Below are 16554 nucleotides of genomic sequence, written 5' to 3'. Positions count from 1 at the left end.
GGAAACATTTTGTTTCTTGAGGAACAACAGGGGGGACTGTAACGATTGGAATAACGCCACCTGCTGGATACTTACTGTAGAGGAGTTCTGCCCATGAAGGGAAGGTCTTTGAGGGCAAGACCAGGAGTCAGGAAGTGACGCGGGCTAGTGGGAGGAGGAAGGAAGAGACTGGCGCTCAGTCTCGCGCTCTTGTCCTCTGGACTCTGGTGGAGAGCGGAGCTAGAAATGTGCTCTCCCTTTAATAGATAGAAATTTAGGCCTTTTTCTCTCTCTTTACCAAATTCTTATTCTCCTTAATAAATGCTTAAAAGTCTAACTCTTGCTAAAGCTTATAATTTATTGGCGACCACTCATTAGATATTTTAGACAGTTTAGCTAGAATTTTAGCCCTTAACAGTGTTTTCTCTCCTCCTCCTTAAAAGAATGGACAGAGAAACTGGTTAGTTATATAGTAGCCTAGTTTAGTTTCCCCTCAGTATTCCAAATATTTGGTCTGGACCATTATAGATCATGGCTCTAGAGCTAGAAGAGACTTTAGAGGCTACCCAGTCCAACTCCCTCATTTTACAGAGAGGCCAAGTAATTTGGCCTGGGGCAGCTGGGTGGTGCAGTGGATAGAATAGTCCTGGAGTCTGGAAGACTTGCAGGCAAGTCACTTGACCTTGTTTGCTTCAGTTTTCCCATCTGTAAAATGGGCTGGAGAAGGAAGTAGCAAACCACTTTAGTATGTTGCTAAGAAAATCCCAAAAGGGGTCACAAAGAGTGGGACATGACTGAAAAATGACTGAACAACAAGTAACTTGCCCACGATCACTAAATATCAGTTGAGATTTGAAGTCAGGTTTTCTGATACCACAGAGACAGGGTTTCTTTCCACTGCTCCACGTAAGAATGGTTCTCAGTACAGTCCTTGACCAGACACTTCAAACAGCGACTCTGGACGGCCAGCCATGCCTAAGACTGTGCTTTGAGGCTGACTTCTGAAAGGGCACATTTTTAAAAGCCATCTATCAAGTGGAAGGTAGGATCGTACAGTGGAAAGAGTACCAGCTGAATAGTCAAGAGACCCGGTTTCAAGTCCTGGCTCAGGCAATTACCATCTTGTATGACCTTAGAAAGTCAGGTTCCTCACCTGTAAAATACAGAAGGTGGACCAGATGGTTTCTAAGGCCCCATCCAGGTGTAATAGTCTATGGATCTATAAATGCATCTCAGAAATGGTTGTTTTCTTACTGGAGGACCCTACACCTTCCTCCCCACTGACCCTATTGCCTACTAGAGATATGAATCCCTTAGTAGAGTAGTAACTTGACCACACTGGCTTATGTATCATGTGAACTTCTGGCCAATTGGTGTGGGGGCAGGGCCAGAAACTGATGTTGCCTCTCTTCTCCATGGAGAATGAGCCTTTTTCAGGGCTCAGGGACTGTCAACTAAAGTCACAGATCTTCCCTGGCGCATGTCACCCTTCAGCGACCGTATTCTCGCTCAATGCTTGCCATCAGCTCCTCTTCTGAGCAGTCATACAAGATGGGAGTTTGTCTTTCAGGCCTTTTGCTGCTCCTGGTAGGAGTCCTGTGGGTAAAAAGACATAGCAGGGATGTTTAAAACAAGGCCTGTCAGGCAAAGCAGGGTCAAGGGGAGTATAATGTCAGAGACTGGAAATCTCCATTAGGTCCTTTGGGATGGGCTCAGGACACATACTGGATGTAGTCAGAAGCTCCAGGGCCAGCTGATAGAACTTTAAATAAAAGTAAGTCTGGGGGGCAGCTAGGTGGCGCAGTGGATAAAAGCACCAGCCCTGGATTCAGTAGGACCTGTGTTCAAATCCAGCCTCAGACACTTTTGACACTTACTAGCTGTGTGACCCTGGGGAAGTCATTTAACCCTCATTGCCCCCCCCCCACAAAAAAAGTAAGTCTGACCCAAAGCACAAATACTATACATCATAGGATCTAAGAAACAGAGATAATTTCGATCTATCCAACCTAGTCCAACCCCCTCATTTACAGGTGAGGCACAGAGAATTTTGTTTTTGTTTTTTTGTTTTTTGTTTTGTTTGTTTTTGCGGGGCAATGAGGGTTAAGTGACTTGCCCAGGGTCACAAAGCTAGTAAGTGTCAAGTGTCTGAGGCCGGATTTGAACTCAGGTCCTCCTAAATCCAGGGCCAGCGCTTTATCTACTGCGCCACCTAGCTGCCCCAGGCACAGAGAACTTTTAAATGTCATAGCCAGAATTTGAATCCAGGTCTTTAGATTCCTCACTCAGCACTCCAGCTATTATACCATGCTATGTCCCTGTGAGAATAAAACAATGATAAAGCTAGAAGGGACCTTAGAAGCCATCTGGGCCATTTCCCTCATTTTATAGATGTGACTCTGAAAATAATTTCTCTGAGGTGTTCCCTCATCTGTAAAATAAGGGTAATCAATCATACTTATGCTACCTACCTCAAACCTTAAAGTGCTATATCAATGTAAGCTATTATTATTGGGAGCGGGGAAACTGAGGTCAAGGGAAGAATTAATTTATGGTTTTGGGTTGTTTTTAGTAGTTCAAATCTGGCTTGAGGCACTAGCAGTGTGACCCTGGGTGAGTCACTTAACTTGTTTGCCTCAGTTTCCTCAACAGTAAAATGTGGATAATTATAGCACCTGCCTCCCAGGGTTATTGTGAGGATCAAGTGAGATAATATGCATAATGTGCTTAGCATAGTGCCTGGAACATAATTAAGTGCTTTTTTCCTGTCTTCCAACTAAGGTATGATCTGAGGTAACCTTAGGCTCTGTTAGGTAGTCTTTCTGCTAAAATAAGTTGCCTGAGGGTTCACTTGGGCCTTCTTGCCTATCTTCTTTGGTAAAAGATGGAAGCTCATAGGATGGAGGGGAAATATAACTCTTTTGCCTTTGGTTTCCTAGAATGAATGAATGACAAGTGTTTATTAAGCACTCCATACGTGTCAAGCACTGTGCTAAGCACTGGCTGTGCAAACAAAAAGAAGAGAGTCCCTGTTGTCAAGGGGGCAGCTGGGTGGTACAGTGAATAGGGCACCAGAGCAGGAAGACAGGATTTCAAATCCTGACTCAGATGCTTATTAGTTATGTGACCTTGGGGAAGTCACATCACTGTTCTCAGCCTCAGTTTCCTCATATGAAAAATAGGGATAATAATAGCATCCATCTCACAGTGTTGGTCTTAAGGTTCAAATGAGATGACATGAGGGGCAACTAGGTGGTACAGTAGACAAAGCACCAGCCCTGGATTCAGGAGGCCCTGAGTTCAAATCTGACCTCAGACACTTGACACTTACTAGCTGAGTGACCCTGGGCAAGTCACTGAACCCTCATTGCCCCATAAAACAAAACAAAAACAAATGAGATGACATGTAATATACTGTGCAAACCTTACAGGGCTATATAAATGCGTTTATATATATATATATACACACATACACATATATATACATATACACATACATATATACATATATACACACACACATATATACATATATATACACACACATATATATATATATGTATGTATATACACATATATTTTTTTCCCCCTAATGGGGACAACACATTTTGGAGAGTTCAGCCTCTGAGTCTATGAAAAAGCACATTATGGTGCAGCTAAAGGGAATATAGCAAGGCTTGGGTGTCTGACCCACCACCGTTGGGAAGAGGGGGGATAGGCCTTGGATTTTGATTTCCTTTGGCAGGGATGGGGATTGAGGTTTGGAGTGTGAGTGTGAGTGTGTGTGTGTGTGCACACGTGTGTCTGCATGTACTCACGCTACAAGCTGACTGTTAGAGCTTGGGAGTGAGCTTAGATGGGGAAAGGGAGAAGTTGGTCTGTACCCATTACCCCCCCATAGTGGTTTATAATGACTCCATAGATACTACTTTACATCCTGTCTGGCCAGACCAGTGTGTGACTGAGGTCCTTGGAAGCAAAACTGGTGATATAACAGAGGATGAAATATTCATCTTACTGATGTGAACTTCCCAGGGCTGGTAACCAACAATAGCTCATATTTGGTTCTGAAGTTATGAGACTTAGTGTTCCCATTTAGGTTGCCATGACCTTTGACCTTGGCGTATCTAAGGAAACAGGGGAGTGCTGGGAGTTGTTGTTGATGGCAAAACTGTTGCTGACCTCATGACTCCAGGTGGATTTGGGGAGAAGAGAAGTGACTTGAGGGACTGGTACTATATGATGATTAAAAGTCTACTAATTGAGGGCAGCTAGGTGGCACAGTGGATAAAGCACTGGCCTTGGATTCAGGAGGACCTGAGTTCAAATCCAGCCTCTTGACACTTACTAGCTGTGTGACCTTGGGCAAGTCACTTAATCCTCATTGCCCCACAAAAAAATTTTTTTTTAAAGTCTACTAATTGTCTAAAGAAGAACAATCATGTTCTAAGACCTGGGCTCTCATCAGCTGATCTCCCCATTATACTGGTAGAAATAGGATTTCTGTGATACTTACTCAAAGTTGTTATTGTTCTCTATATCCAGGGTGTTCCGTACAGGAGATACCTTGGAAATAATAAAACGAAGTATTAGAGAGCTATGAGAGTGATCTATGAAATATCCAAGTCAGATACTTGTGAGATGGTGATACCCTCCACACTTAAATACACAATATAGCATTAAACAAATGAGGATAGCACCTCACTTTTTCCATTCATTTATTCAGCAGACTTACTTATTCAAAGCCTGATGTGTATGGAGCACTGTGCTAGGTACAAGGGGACACCCAAAGTTTAAATAAGACTTAGTGCTTACCCTCATGCAGCTTATAGCTTACTAAAGGAATAAAACACAAACAGATATGGATATTATATATTGCATGATAAGTACATTCAAGGGATTTTTTAAAATGCTGAGGTCTGGAGATGAAGACCATTAATGACTTGGGATATGAAGGATTCAGGGTGGCATTTGGACTGGGCTTTAAAGGATAATAAAAAATTCAATATATGAAGAGTCAGTGGGGCATTTCAGGCATACAGAAAGAACAGCATAAGCAAATGCATAGAGGTGGGAAAGCAAAAGGCAAGTCTGGGAATCAGAGCATAGTCATTTTGTCAGAGTATAGAATATGAAGAGGGAAAATTTTATGATATAAATTTGGAAAGGGAAGGTAGTACTAAATTGTGGAGAGCTTTGAATGCTAATACCCACTGTAAGTTCTTTGGATGTCAGGGACTGTTTTGTTTTGTTTTGTTTTTTCTTTCTCTTCCCAGTGCCTAGTATAGACCCGACATTTAGCTGGTGCCATTTCTTGGCATTGTTTTTCATTCTTGGCTACATTTTCCTTTGTGCTTCCTTGCAACTGATCCTGTTTCATTGTGGGTTTGAACGATCCTCGAAACCCTTGATTTCATGGAACTAACAGTTATTGCAGTATCTCGTTGGAAGTGTGTGTTACAAATAGCTACAAATTTTACACATTTCCTTCAAGGAATATCCATTCTTTGAAACCACAGAATTAAAAGCACAACAAAAGGGAGCAATAAAACCAACATCTATGGCATGAGATCCTGCCCTCAACTGACAGGGAATTAATTAAAATTAGGGAAGCCAGCTCAATCCAGTTTCCCTTGGTCAAGGTCAGACTTCAGAATCAGTGCAAAGTCAGTAGATTCATTCAACCAAGATCACAGCTGTCACAAGATGCAAGCATATCAAAATTATGACTTGTAACCACAAGAGTTGTCCAGAACTGTGGGACAGACTGGGACAGGCTACAACAGGTGGTAATGCCACTTCTGGGAAAGTTAATTTGCCAGAATGGACTACTATATTAAAGTCTCCTATATGAAGCTTTTATCCAACCTTTAGAGAAGGAAGCTCAGATTATTTTTGATATACAAATGCAGGAAATTGTCAAAATTGCCAATCTTTATGAAGATGCTAAATATAAAGATTAGGTCTGGGTTTTTTGTTGTTGTTGTTGTTTTTATGTAGTACCAACAGATGCATCCTCCCTATGATATAGCTCTTAGAAGACAATTGTTTTCCTCCCTTACTGTTTTATCAGTGGGTGTGAATTGACTGCTTTCAGTTAGAAATGAAGTGTTTTTAGTTCCATGTTCTTTCTCCCCAAGAAAAGTGTCTATACAGTCACTGTGGAAAAAAGTGCAGCTAGGACTTCCATAACAGTCTTCTTTCTGTCCCTTTAGGCAATGTCTACCTTAAAGATCTTACCATCAGTCTGGCCCAGACATCAAGCCTCCCTACAACAAACTGGAGTGACCTGGTGAATGTGCATATGGGATCCTTGGACATTCCAAAGGAGATTTAATCATTTCCATTTGTTAACATGTAAGTACCAATAAACATAGCACTTTTAAAAAGATAAAGTATTATTTGTTCCAAGTAATTAGTACACTACTATAGGTCCTGTTGGGGATAGAAAAATGTGGAAACAGCCCAATATCTCTCTAAGAGGTCCCTCTCCTCCTCTAACTACCTTTGTATTTATTTATTTATTTTTTGGTGAGGCAATTGGGGTTAAGTGACTTGCCCAGGGTCACACAGCTAGTAAGTGTTAAGTGTCTGAGGCCAGATTTGAACTCAGGTCCTCCTGACTCCAGGGCCAGGGCTCTATCCACTGCACCACCTAGGTGCCCCCGCCCCAGATGTTTTTAAGGCAATTGGGGTTAAGTGACTTGCCCAGGGTCACACAGCTAATAAACATCTGAGGTGAGATTTGAAAACTCAGGTCCTCCTGAATCAAGGGCTGGTGCTTTATCCACTGTGCCACCTAGCTGCCCCACTACCTTTGTATTTAAAAGTTGATTGGAAGGTACATTCTATGTTGCTTATACTGGGGCACAAAAATTGCCAGTTAATGACATTAGAACCTTGAATATCAGGTTAATAAATTTGTACTTTGTCCTGTGAGAAAGGAGGAGCCAAAGGAGTTTCAAAGTGGGGGCGGTAGCATTAATGTAAGTGATGTGTTAATGATATTATGAAAATAAACCTCTCTACTTCCTTCCCATAAATCTATAACCTTACAAGCTATGGCATTACATAGGCTCAGTGACAATATCCATGCCCATGTTGGGGATTCCTCCCTTGAGGTCAGTCTTGAGACTCTGAGTGCAGCCCAGTAGAGAGGTGGTAATGAAAATAAGGTTGAATTTGGGGTCAAATAAATATATGAATTAATAATAAGAATAACTGGAATTTATATAGTGCTTTAAGCTTTACAAAGTAATTTATATGTCTTCATTCATTTGATCCTTACAACAATCTGGTGAGGTAGGTGCTATTGTTATCCTCATTTTACAGATGTAAAAACTGAGGCTGAGAGGTTAAATGACTTCCCCAGGGTCACATAGGTAGTAAATGTCTGAGGCAGGGTTTGAACTCATATCTCCCTGGTTCCAAGGTTGGCACTCTACACACTGAACCATCTTGTTACCTCTAATAACAGGTTTGAATCCTAGGTCTATTACTTTACTACCTGTGTGACCTTAGACAAATAATTTTACTTTTCTGGGCTTCGGTTATTTATTGTTAAAATGAGGAGCTTAGGCCAGATGATCTCTACAGTCCCTTCTAGCTTCTTATCCTAGGACCTTAACTACACTTAAAATGGAATCACAAGTGATTGTTCCAACCAGCCCACTGCCTTCTCTTGTCTGGAAGTTTAGAGAACACTGACAGCTTCTGTCAATTCAGCAATCCTGAGCAGCTCTTCTCAAAATTCTTTCCCACTGTTACCTCTAGCCATATCAGAAGGAGACCAATAGGCTTAGAGTTATTTTGCTTTGACATTTGAGATGTTGAAATTGGTTCGGTACCATCTAATTTTGTATTGGTACCAAGAAGGATTGATTAACAACTCAGTCATAGAAGAGGGCAATCCAACTGAACACACCTGCCTTTTTGTTTATCTTATCTCAATTCCATATACTATATACCAATTCATCATGGCTTGGAGATCATCTTGGGCTCCCAAATGTTTGGACAGCAGAGGATAAGTTCTGCCAGTTCCTACCATGCTGAAAGGACTTCAGATATGGATTTTGTAGTTGTCCATATTCTGAGGACCAGTCTAATGCATTTCCTAGAGGTTCGTTACTGGAGTGTTAATCTAAATAGGTGGTGAATTTGGGGAGCTCCTTTATGAAAACTATTGACTTATGGTATGGGAGGTGACTCAAGTCAGTGAAGGAAGTGCCTATACTGTGGGGAGGTAGGTGGCGCAGTGGATAAAGCACAAGCCCTAGATTCAGGAGGACCTGAGTTCAAATGGGGCCTCAGACACTTGACACTCACCAGCTGTGTGACCTTGGGCAAGTCACTTAACCCCCATTGCCTCACACACACACAAAAAAAAGAGAGAGAGAAAGTTGCTTTGGAGTTACCTGGGTTTGAATTCCTGCTCTGACAATTACTAGTTGTGATAGTGCCTTACACTGATGAAATCATTGATCCTTGAAGTACTGAAGCATCTTAAATCTACCTCATATTCCCCAAGTCCCTTCCTCCCACTATTCCCCAAATGACTCCCAGTTCTGTTTCCTCCTTCCCTATTACAATATTTTGATTCATGAATCTGCTTAGGAAGGAAATCTGGAGACTAACAAACATGATTGTGGGGCCTGGGAAAGAAGTAGGAGTCTGGAGATAGGGTCTGAATTCCAACTATCCATGAGACCTTGGGCTAAATAATTTCCCTTCCACTGACCCTGTTTCCTTTCCTGGATACTATATTATAAGATCATAGATATAGAACTTCATGGGACCTCGAAAGCTATCTAGTTCAGTCACCTCATTTTAGAAATTAAGAAAGTGAGACCCAGACAGGTTAAGTGACTTGTCCAAGGTCATACAGGTAGTAAGAGTCAGTAGTGGGATTTGAAACCAGGTACTTTCATTCTAGAATCAAAGTTCTTTTCACTGATCCCTAAAGTCCTTTATATTCCTTAGAATCTATAAGAAGCCATAGCTTTAGGACTGGAAGGCACATTAGAGTCCAACTCTGGCATTTTACAAGTGGGGAAACTGAGGTCCACAGAGATGACTTGACTTGTCCATGGTCACATGGCTGTAAGTAGAAGAGCTAGGATTCAAACTCAGGTCCTCTGACTCCAAATTCAGTAGTCTTTCTACTAAACCTCATTGTACTTTCTTCTCCCCTGATATCCATCGTGAAGAGCAGTAGCTCTGTAGCCAGAGGATTTGGATTCAAATTCCACTTCTGACTCTTAACTATGTGACCTGGGGCAAATCCTTTAACTTCCCTGATTCTCAATTTCTTTATCAGTAAATTCACAGGGTCACATACTTCCCCTGCTCCTCAATGCAAAGAGCATTGGCTTTGAAGTCAGAGAACTTGGGTTCAAATCCCACCTCTGATTCTTGCCACCTGGGTGAGCTTGGGCAAGTCACTTGAAATCTTTGGATAGTCATTCCCTCACTGAAAAATGAGGAGGTTGGACTAGCTGACCTCCAAAGTACCTTCTACCTACTAAATTCCATTCTATAATCCTATAATCTTAGGATCTGAACCTTTGAACTTTTTGGATACAATGACTTGTGGCTTCCCTGTTCCCCAGATGAGTCACTAGCCATTTCTAAGAGGCTAGTAGGTTAGTAGAGAAACTTCAGGCACTGTGGCTGTGTGTGTTATTTCTCTTTAAGAAACTCATTGATGGGGCAGCTAGGTGGCGCAGTGGATAAAGCACCAGCCCTTGATTCAGGAGGACCTGAGTTCAAATCCAGCCTCAGACACTTGAAACTTACTAGCCGTGTGACCCTGAGCAAGTCACTTAACCCTCACTGCCCTGCAAAAAAACCCCAAACAAAACAAAACCAAAACCAAAAAACTCATTGATGCCCCCAATAGCTGTTTATTTCCTTTACAGAGCCTAGCCAGAGAATGTTGCTGTAAATCCTACCAGACTGGAAAGGTTTCAAATACAGGTCAAGTAACAGAAGATGTGTCAACTGTCTGGGGGTCACTCTGGCCAAATAAGGCATGTTAGTCATCATACACCACTACCAACATGCTTCAGATACTGCCAGGCCAACGAGTCTCAAGCAAGAATGTGTAGATGGCACAATGCATTCCACCCCCACTCTTCACAAGGCCAAATAAGAGTTGTTTGTTAGTAGACCTGGGAAAGATATCTATTTATTGGCTGTGCTGTTTTGGAATATGAGTATTAGATGAGCTAGGAGGTTTTCAACTAAACGCTGTTAGAGCTGGTAATTAAACTAATGAAAGCATTCTATACAAGTAAGATTCAATGGAACGTAAAGCATATCACACCCATTATTTTATTTGAATTCCTATACATCCTTCAAGGTAGAGCTCCAAATGGCACCTCCTTCCTAAAGCCTTCCCTGATTATATCCTTCCCAGCAAAAGCAATCTTTCTTTCTTCAGTTCTTACATACCACTTCTGCACTTGTGTGTGTGTGTGTGTGTGTGTGTGTGTGTATTATATCTCTGACTAGGTTATAAATTCCTTGAGGGGAATTTATTTATTTTTTTGTCTTTTCCAACACTTACCATACAGTTTCACATATAACAGATTCATTAGATTTATTTAATTTGATTCTCACAGTAACTATTAAATGTATGTTGGACTTCTAGCTGTGTGACCCTGGGCAAGTCACTTAACCCCAATTGCCTCACCAAAAAAAAAAAATGTATGTTGGACAGGGCACTCAGCAGGGTTTAAATGGAATAAACATGGAATTAGGAATCTAGGTTCCCTGAAGGGATACATTTGAGTGAATGAATAAATAAATGAATGAATTTAATGAAAAAGTAGTTGTTAAACTCTATACACCTAGGACCTGTGCTAAGCACTCAATCTCTGCCCTAGAGGAATTTACATTCTAATAGAGGAAGACAAGACATATGAAGAATGATGGTCAGGGAGGCATGTTTTGGTCAAGGAAGTGACAAGGATGATGAGTGGAACCATAGGATAATTGGTTGACATGGCCTTTCCAGGACTTCCAGGTAGTACTGATTCGATTACTATTCCCTGAACAAAAGGTGGAAAGTGGGTTTGGGGGAATGAGAAGGATGAAGGAAAATACAGTATAAAGATGGCTGGGTAGCAGCATGTTGGGACTGGTTTGGGCAAGATATAGTGAAGTATCACCGTATCTTCACCTAAGGTGTTTGGTACTGTAATGGAAGATGTCCTGTCATCAATTAAAATGGAAAAGGAATTCCCTACAGATGATGAGATCTTCCAGATGTCCTTTTCTGCTGATGACATTGCTCTGATTGCAGCAAACCCCCAAACAATATAAAGGTCCCAAAATGAAATTCACAAGCATTTTAGAAAAAGCAACCTAATAATCCACATAGGAAAACCAAGTGAATGAAAAATGCCTATTGTTCAGACAGATATTCAGTAGAATGGACAGACCCTTGGATATACTGGACAGATACTAAAAGTGGATAGACAGTGAATAAGTTCCATAACTGAACAGGAGAGAGAATAAAATTGCTTTTGGGAAGTTATGCATCACTTTCAGTGATCCCTGAAATCAAAAACCCTATCTTTCTTTCTTTTTTTTTTTTTTTTTGGTAAGGCAATTGGGGTTAAGTGACTTGCCTAGGGTCACACAGCTAGCAAGTGTTAAGTGTCTGAGGCTGGATTTGAATTCAGGTCCTCCTGATTTCAGGGCCGGTGCTCTATCCACTGCGCCACCTAGCTGCCCCAATCCTATTTTTCTAACACAAATATTTGAAGTCTCAAAATATTCTCTTGATGATGCTATTTGGCTGTGATCTATAACAATTGCACTCTCCAATGAAGAGCACGGTGTGAGGCAGCTAGGTGGTGAAGTGGATAGAGTGCTGGGCCAGGAGTCAGGAAGACATGAGCTCAAATCCACCCTCAGATACTTAATTTTTTTTTTGCAGAGTAATAGGGGTTAAGTGACTTGCCCAGGGTCACACAGCTAGTAAGTGTCAAGTGTCTGAGGCTGGATTTGAACTCAGGTCCTCCTGAATCCAGGGCCAGCGCTTTATCCACTGCGCCACCTAGCTGCCCCGCCCTCAGATACTTAATAGGTGTGAGACCTTGGGCAAGACACTTAACCCCTGTCTGCCTGTTTCCTCAATTATAAAATTGTTATAAAATAGCACCTACTTCCCAGGGTCATTGTGAGGATCAAATGAGATAATATTTATAAGGTACTTAGTACAGTGGCTGACAAATAATAGGCATTTGATGCTTGTTTCCTTCTTTCTAAAGAATCAAAGATGGCTCCCAAGAGCAATGGGGAGATGAATGATGGGTAAAAGTAGGTTGCAGCACATGACCAGCAATGCTTTGTGTGCTGGGAATGATGTAAATGATCTCTGTAAAATGAGGGGGTGGGTTGGAATGATGATCTATAAGGTCCCTTCCAGCACTGAATGCAGGGGATATATAATTAGAATAAGAGAATGAATGGCCATGTATTGGGAGTGAGGGATAATATGGGGACTACCTGTGTGCTGCCTTAGTATTTGGATTGTGTTAACTGCCTAGAAGAAGGTCACCAAATCCTCTGAGGAAAGTTTGCAGGAAAGCCTGAACCTTTACCAAAGGATACACAAAGATGAATAAAACACAATTTCTACAGGGAGCTATAGGAGGATCCTACAGCCGTATTACAGTTAAGGGCATAACAACCTAATAAAAAAGGATGTACAATATGCAAATTGTGCTACTTCGTGACCCTGTGACTTTGGGAAGTCGTTGCCTCTCTCTGAACCTCAGTTTACTTATCTGCAAAGTGAGGGGGTTTGGTTGAACATGGTGTTCTATTAAGTTCCTTCTAACTCTAAATCTATCGTCTATGAATGAATGAAGACAAATAATGGTAAGAATTGTGAATGAGAGTAAAGAGAGCTTCAGGGATTGATATTTATCTTTTCCTCTACCCCCAACATGATCTCAATATTATGAGAAACCCTAAACTGCTGACTCATGTTATTCAGTTGCTGTGGTAACTGAAGCTTAGCATTCAATATCCAACTAAAGAAGAGATTGGTAGGAGTAATGGTGATAGCTATATCTTACTCATAATAGCTTACTCCTTTCCCTAATGAGCTCCAGAATTTTATAAATATCATCTCAATCATTGCTGACAACGTCCTGGTACACAGGAGAGAGAGTGGGGACCACTGGCTCCACTACAGATAAAATGCTCAGTGGTTTGCTTCCCTCTCATGCCCAGTAGCTTTAAGCCCCGTTTTGGGTCCTACAAAACCACAGATTCTCAGAGTTGGAAGAGTCCCCTTCCCATTTACCTCCATCCCCCTGCCTATCAAGCCAGGGAGTTCCCTCCACAAAATCTCTGATAAGTGCTCATCCAGTCTTTGCTCAAAGACCTCCAGTGAGGAGGAACTTATTTGAGAGGTGGTCCTTTCTACATTTGGATAGCTACAATGGTTAGAAAGTTTTCCCTTATACTGAGCTGAAATCTGCCTTTCTACAACTTTTACCCATTTCTTCAGCTTCTGCTAATGAAGTCAAACAAAAGAAATTGAATTCTTCTTCTATATAAAAGCCTTTTTTTTTTTAAATGAAGCCTTTTTTTTTTTTTTAGTGGGCAATTGGGGTTAAGTGACTTGCCCAGGGTCACACAGCTAGTTAAGTATTAAGTGTCTGAGGCCGGATTTGAACTCAGGTACTCCTGACTCCAGGGCCAGTGCTCTATCCACTGCACCATCTAGCTGCCCCTATATAAAAGCCTTTTAGGTAATCAAAGACAATTGTCATGCCCCATCCCCTCTAGTTTTCTCTTCTACAATCCAAACACTCCTTGCTTCTTTCAACTGATCTTTATGTAACCTAGAGCTGAAGCCTGGCTATTTACATAAGACTATCTCCAGGCCCAGTGCATCTAGGGCCATCTCCAATTGTCCTGATGTAGATCTTGCCACTGGACTCAGATGGTTCTGGAGGAGAGAGTGAGACTGGTGACTTTGCACAGCCCTCTCTCACTTCAATCCAAATTCACTTGCAAGTCAAGATATCACCTTCCTGATGTTATTGGTCCTCTTCAAGAATGAAGGACCAACAACAATAACAACATTGGTGGAAAGAATGATGATTTGGTCCTCTGTGCCTAGACCACCTTACATTTCTATGGCATGGTTTCTAGCTGCCTCATATTCGTGGTCCAGATGCTCTCCAGCTTGTCAGCATCCTTCCTAAACTGTGTTGCCAAGAACTGAACATGATACCTGAGATATGGTCTGACTAGAAGACCATCACCTTCCTAGTCTTGGACAGAATGCCTTTATTAATGAAATCTAGAATAGAATTACTTTTATTTTAACCCCCATATCACACTATTGATTCATATTGAACTTGTCCACTAAACCCCCCAGATTATTTTTACATTTTTCCCTAGTCTTTTCCTTTAAGATCTAACAGTACTAAAACCACCTATTTGGACTATTTACCATCATGCCAATAACCATTTAATTCAATTTTTGCCCTATCAACAAGACCTCCACAACCTATGCTCCAATTTTTTTCTTTAGTCTTTATTTCTATGCCACAGAACTTGGCACTGGTTCTATCAATCATTCTTTAGTCTTTATTTCTATGCCACAGAACTTGGCACTGGTTCTATCAATCATTCATCAACTCAATCAATAGATAAGCATTTATTAGGCACCTACTATGGACCAGGCACTAGGGATACCCAAATGAAAAAATGAAATAGTTCCTGCCTTCAGGGAGCTTACACTATTTATTCAGCACCTTAATCATACCTCACATTTATTTCTATTGGAACTTTAAGGTTTACAAAGCCCTTTTCTCATAACCACCTCATGAAGGAACAGTACAAGGATTATTGTCCTTTTTTCAAATGTGGAGACTGAATCTCAGAGAGATGAAGTAATTTGCCTAAAGTCATGAGGTTTGAAATTGTCAAAGCCAGGATTCAAAGGTAGGTTTCCTGATTCTAGAACCAGTGTACTTTTCTCTGCCCCACCTATGACATGCCCAGTCCTGCTGGAGACAGAGGTGGCCAGAGACCCAGAAATCAGGACACTTTAACAATTTAGTTTTCTTGTTTCCTTCATGTGAACTACCTCTCCCCAGACCATCTCTCCCCTTCTCCCTCCCCCAGTTTATTCCTCCTACACCTTAACCCTATTTTAATGATGTCATCATAATTTAGTTTTAGAGCTAAGACATGAGACAAATAGTGAATATCACTAACCAGACAGTAGAGAATAAAATGATAAAACGTAAACTGAGGGAGCTGGATTAGATTACTGATAAGACTCCTTCCAACCCTGACATTCTACATGGTGGGCCAAAAGTCACCATGGGGTTTCAATATTTAAGAACTCCTTTATTTTTTGTTTTAAATTTATATACCATAGCATCATAGTCAAGAAACAAATTATATATATATATATATATATATATATATATATATATATGAAATGAAGAAAAAATAATTTTCAAAAGTTATCAGATCTCTTCGTGACTTTTGGCCCACCTTGTATGATGTTGGATATTAGTGTTATAAGATTATGTCATCTTATCTTCTCTGATTCAAAAGACCATGGATTTAGAGCATGACATATACCCTCTGTTGTGTGCTGGGGGAGGATGGATGGGACACTGGCCCACAATGGGGAAACAGAGGCTTTGGGTACTATCAGCAGTAGGCTGTTGCTGGGGGATGCTGCTGCACATGTGTATGGGATGAGAGAGAAGAGGGGACATTCAAGAAAACAGGGAGGAGCTCACCCCAGCTTACCATTTGATAGGTCCCCAATTTAATTAATTATTCTTGCTAACCAGATGCTAACGTCTGTTGTTTCTATCCTGCTTAAAGACTGTCAGTGCTGTGTCTTTTATATTCAGGGCCCTGGGACAAAGACCCAGTTGTCATCCCCAAACCCCACCCCCATACCCAAGTTTGTTCGCAAAACATTTTGTTTTGTACACTTATGTAATATTGTATATCATAGTTATTTGTGTTCATGTCTGATCCCCTTATTGGACAATGAACTCAGAGACCCTACAAATAGCAAGTGTTTGATAAATGTTGGATCAGTTAACTTATTGAAGTGATGCTTCAGTCAACAATTTTTGTACAAATTCTGCCTCTCAGAGGCTGGGCCCCAAATGGGCCACATTTCTTTGTGTTGAGAGCAGGAAAAAGATGAGATGTTTTTGTTTAAAGTATATTTATAGGGCAGCTAGGTGGTGCAGTGGATAAAGCACTCGCCCTGGATTCAGGAGTACCTGAGTTCAAATCCAGCCTCAGACACCTGACACTTACTAGCTGTGTGACCTTGGGCAAGTCACTTAACCCCCAATGCCCCACAAAAACAAACCCCTCCCCAAATAAAATATATTTATAGGTGAGTGATAAAAATATAACAAATGTATGTCTTGCAACAAAGGACTCTTAAAATGCACAAGAAAAAGTTTATAGGAAGAAGTTTTATGTAAACAAAGGCCTAGACTTGGAGGTAACCTCAAACAAGTCGGTAAGTTGTTGCTTTCCTACCTAAGAAGGTGTTTT

At 41.1% G+C, this 16554-nt stretch overlaps 1 protein-coding gene across 1 annotated transcript in view; it reads right to left on the bottom strand.

Moving 5' to 3' along the window:
- Positions 1–728: 728 nt before the first annotated feature.
- Positions 729–16554, bottom strand: part of CYS1 (cystin 1) — a 35519-nt gene continuing 19693 nt past the window's right edge. The window contains exons 2-3 of the mRNA XM_043987353.1: positions 4496–4545; positions 729–1575 (exon numbers count right to left, since the gene is read on the bottom strand). Of these exons, the coding sequence (XP_043843288.1) occupies positions 1470–1575; positions 4496–4545 (156 nt within the window). The 3' untranslated portion in view covers positions 729–1469. The remainder of the gene's footprint in view (positions 1576–4495; positions 4546–16554) is intronic.

Source organism: Dromiciops gliroides, chromosome 2 (assembly GCF_019393635.1).
Source record: "Dromiciops gliroides isolate mDroGli1 chromosome 2, mDroGli1.pri, whole genome shotgun sequence".
NCBI lineage: Eukaryota > Metazoa > Chordata > Mammalia > Microbiotheria > Microbiotheriidae > Dromiciops > Dromiciops gliroides.
Note: the sequence above shows the minus strand (reverse complement) of the source record. Positions and strands in the feature narration are given on the sequence as shown.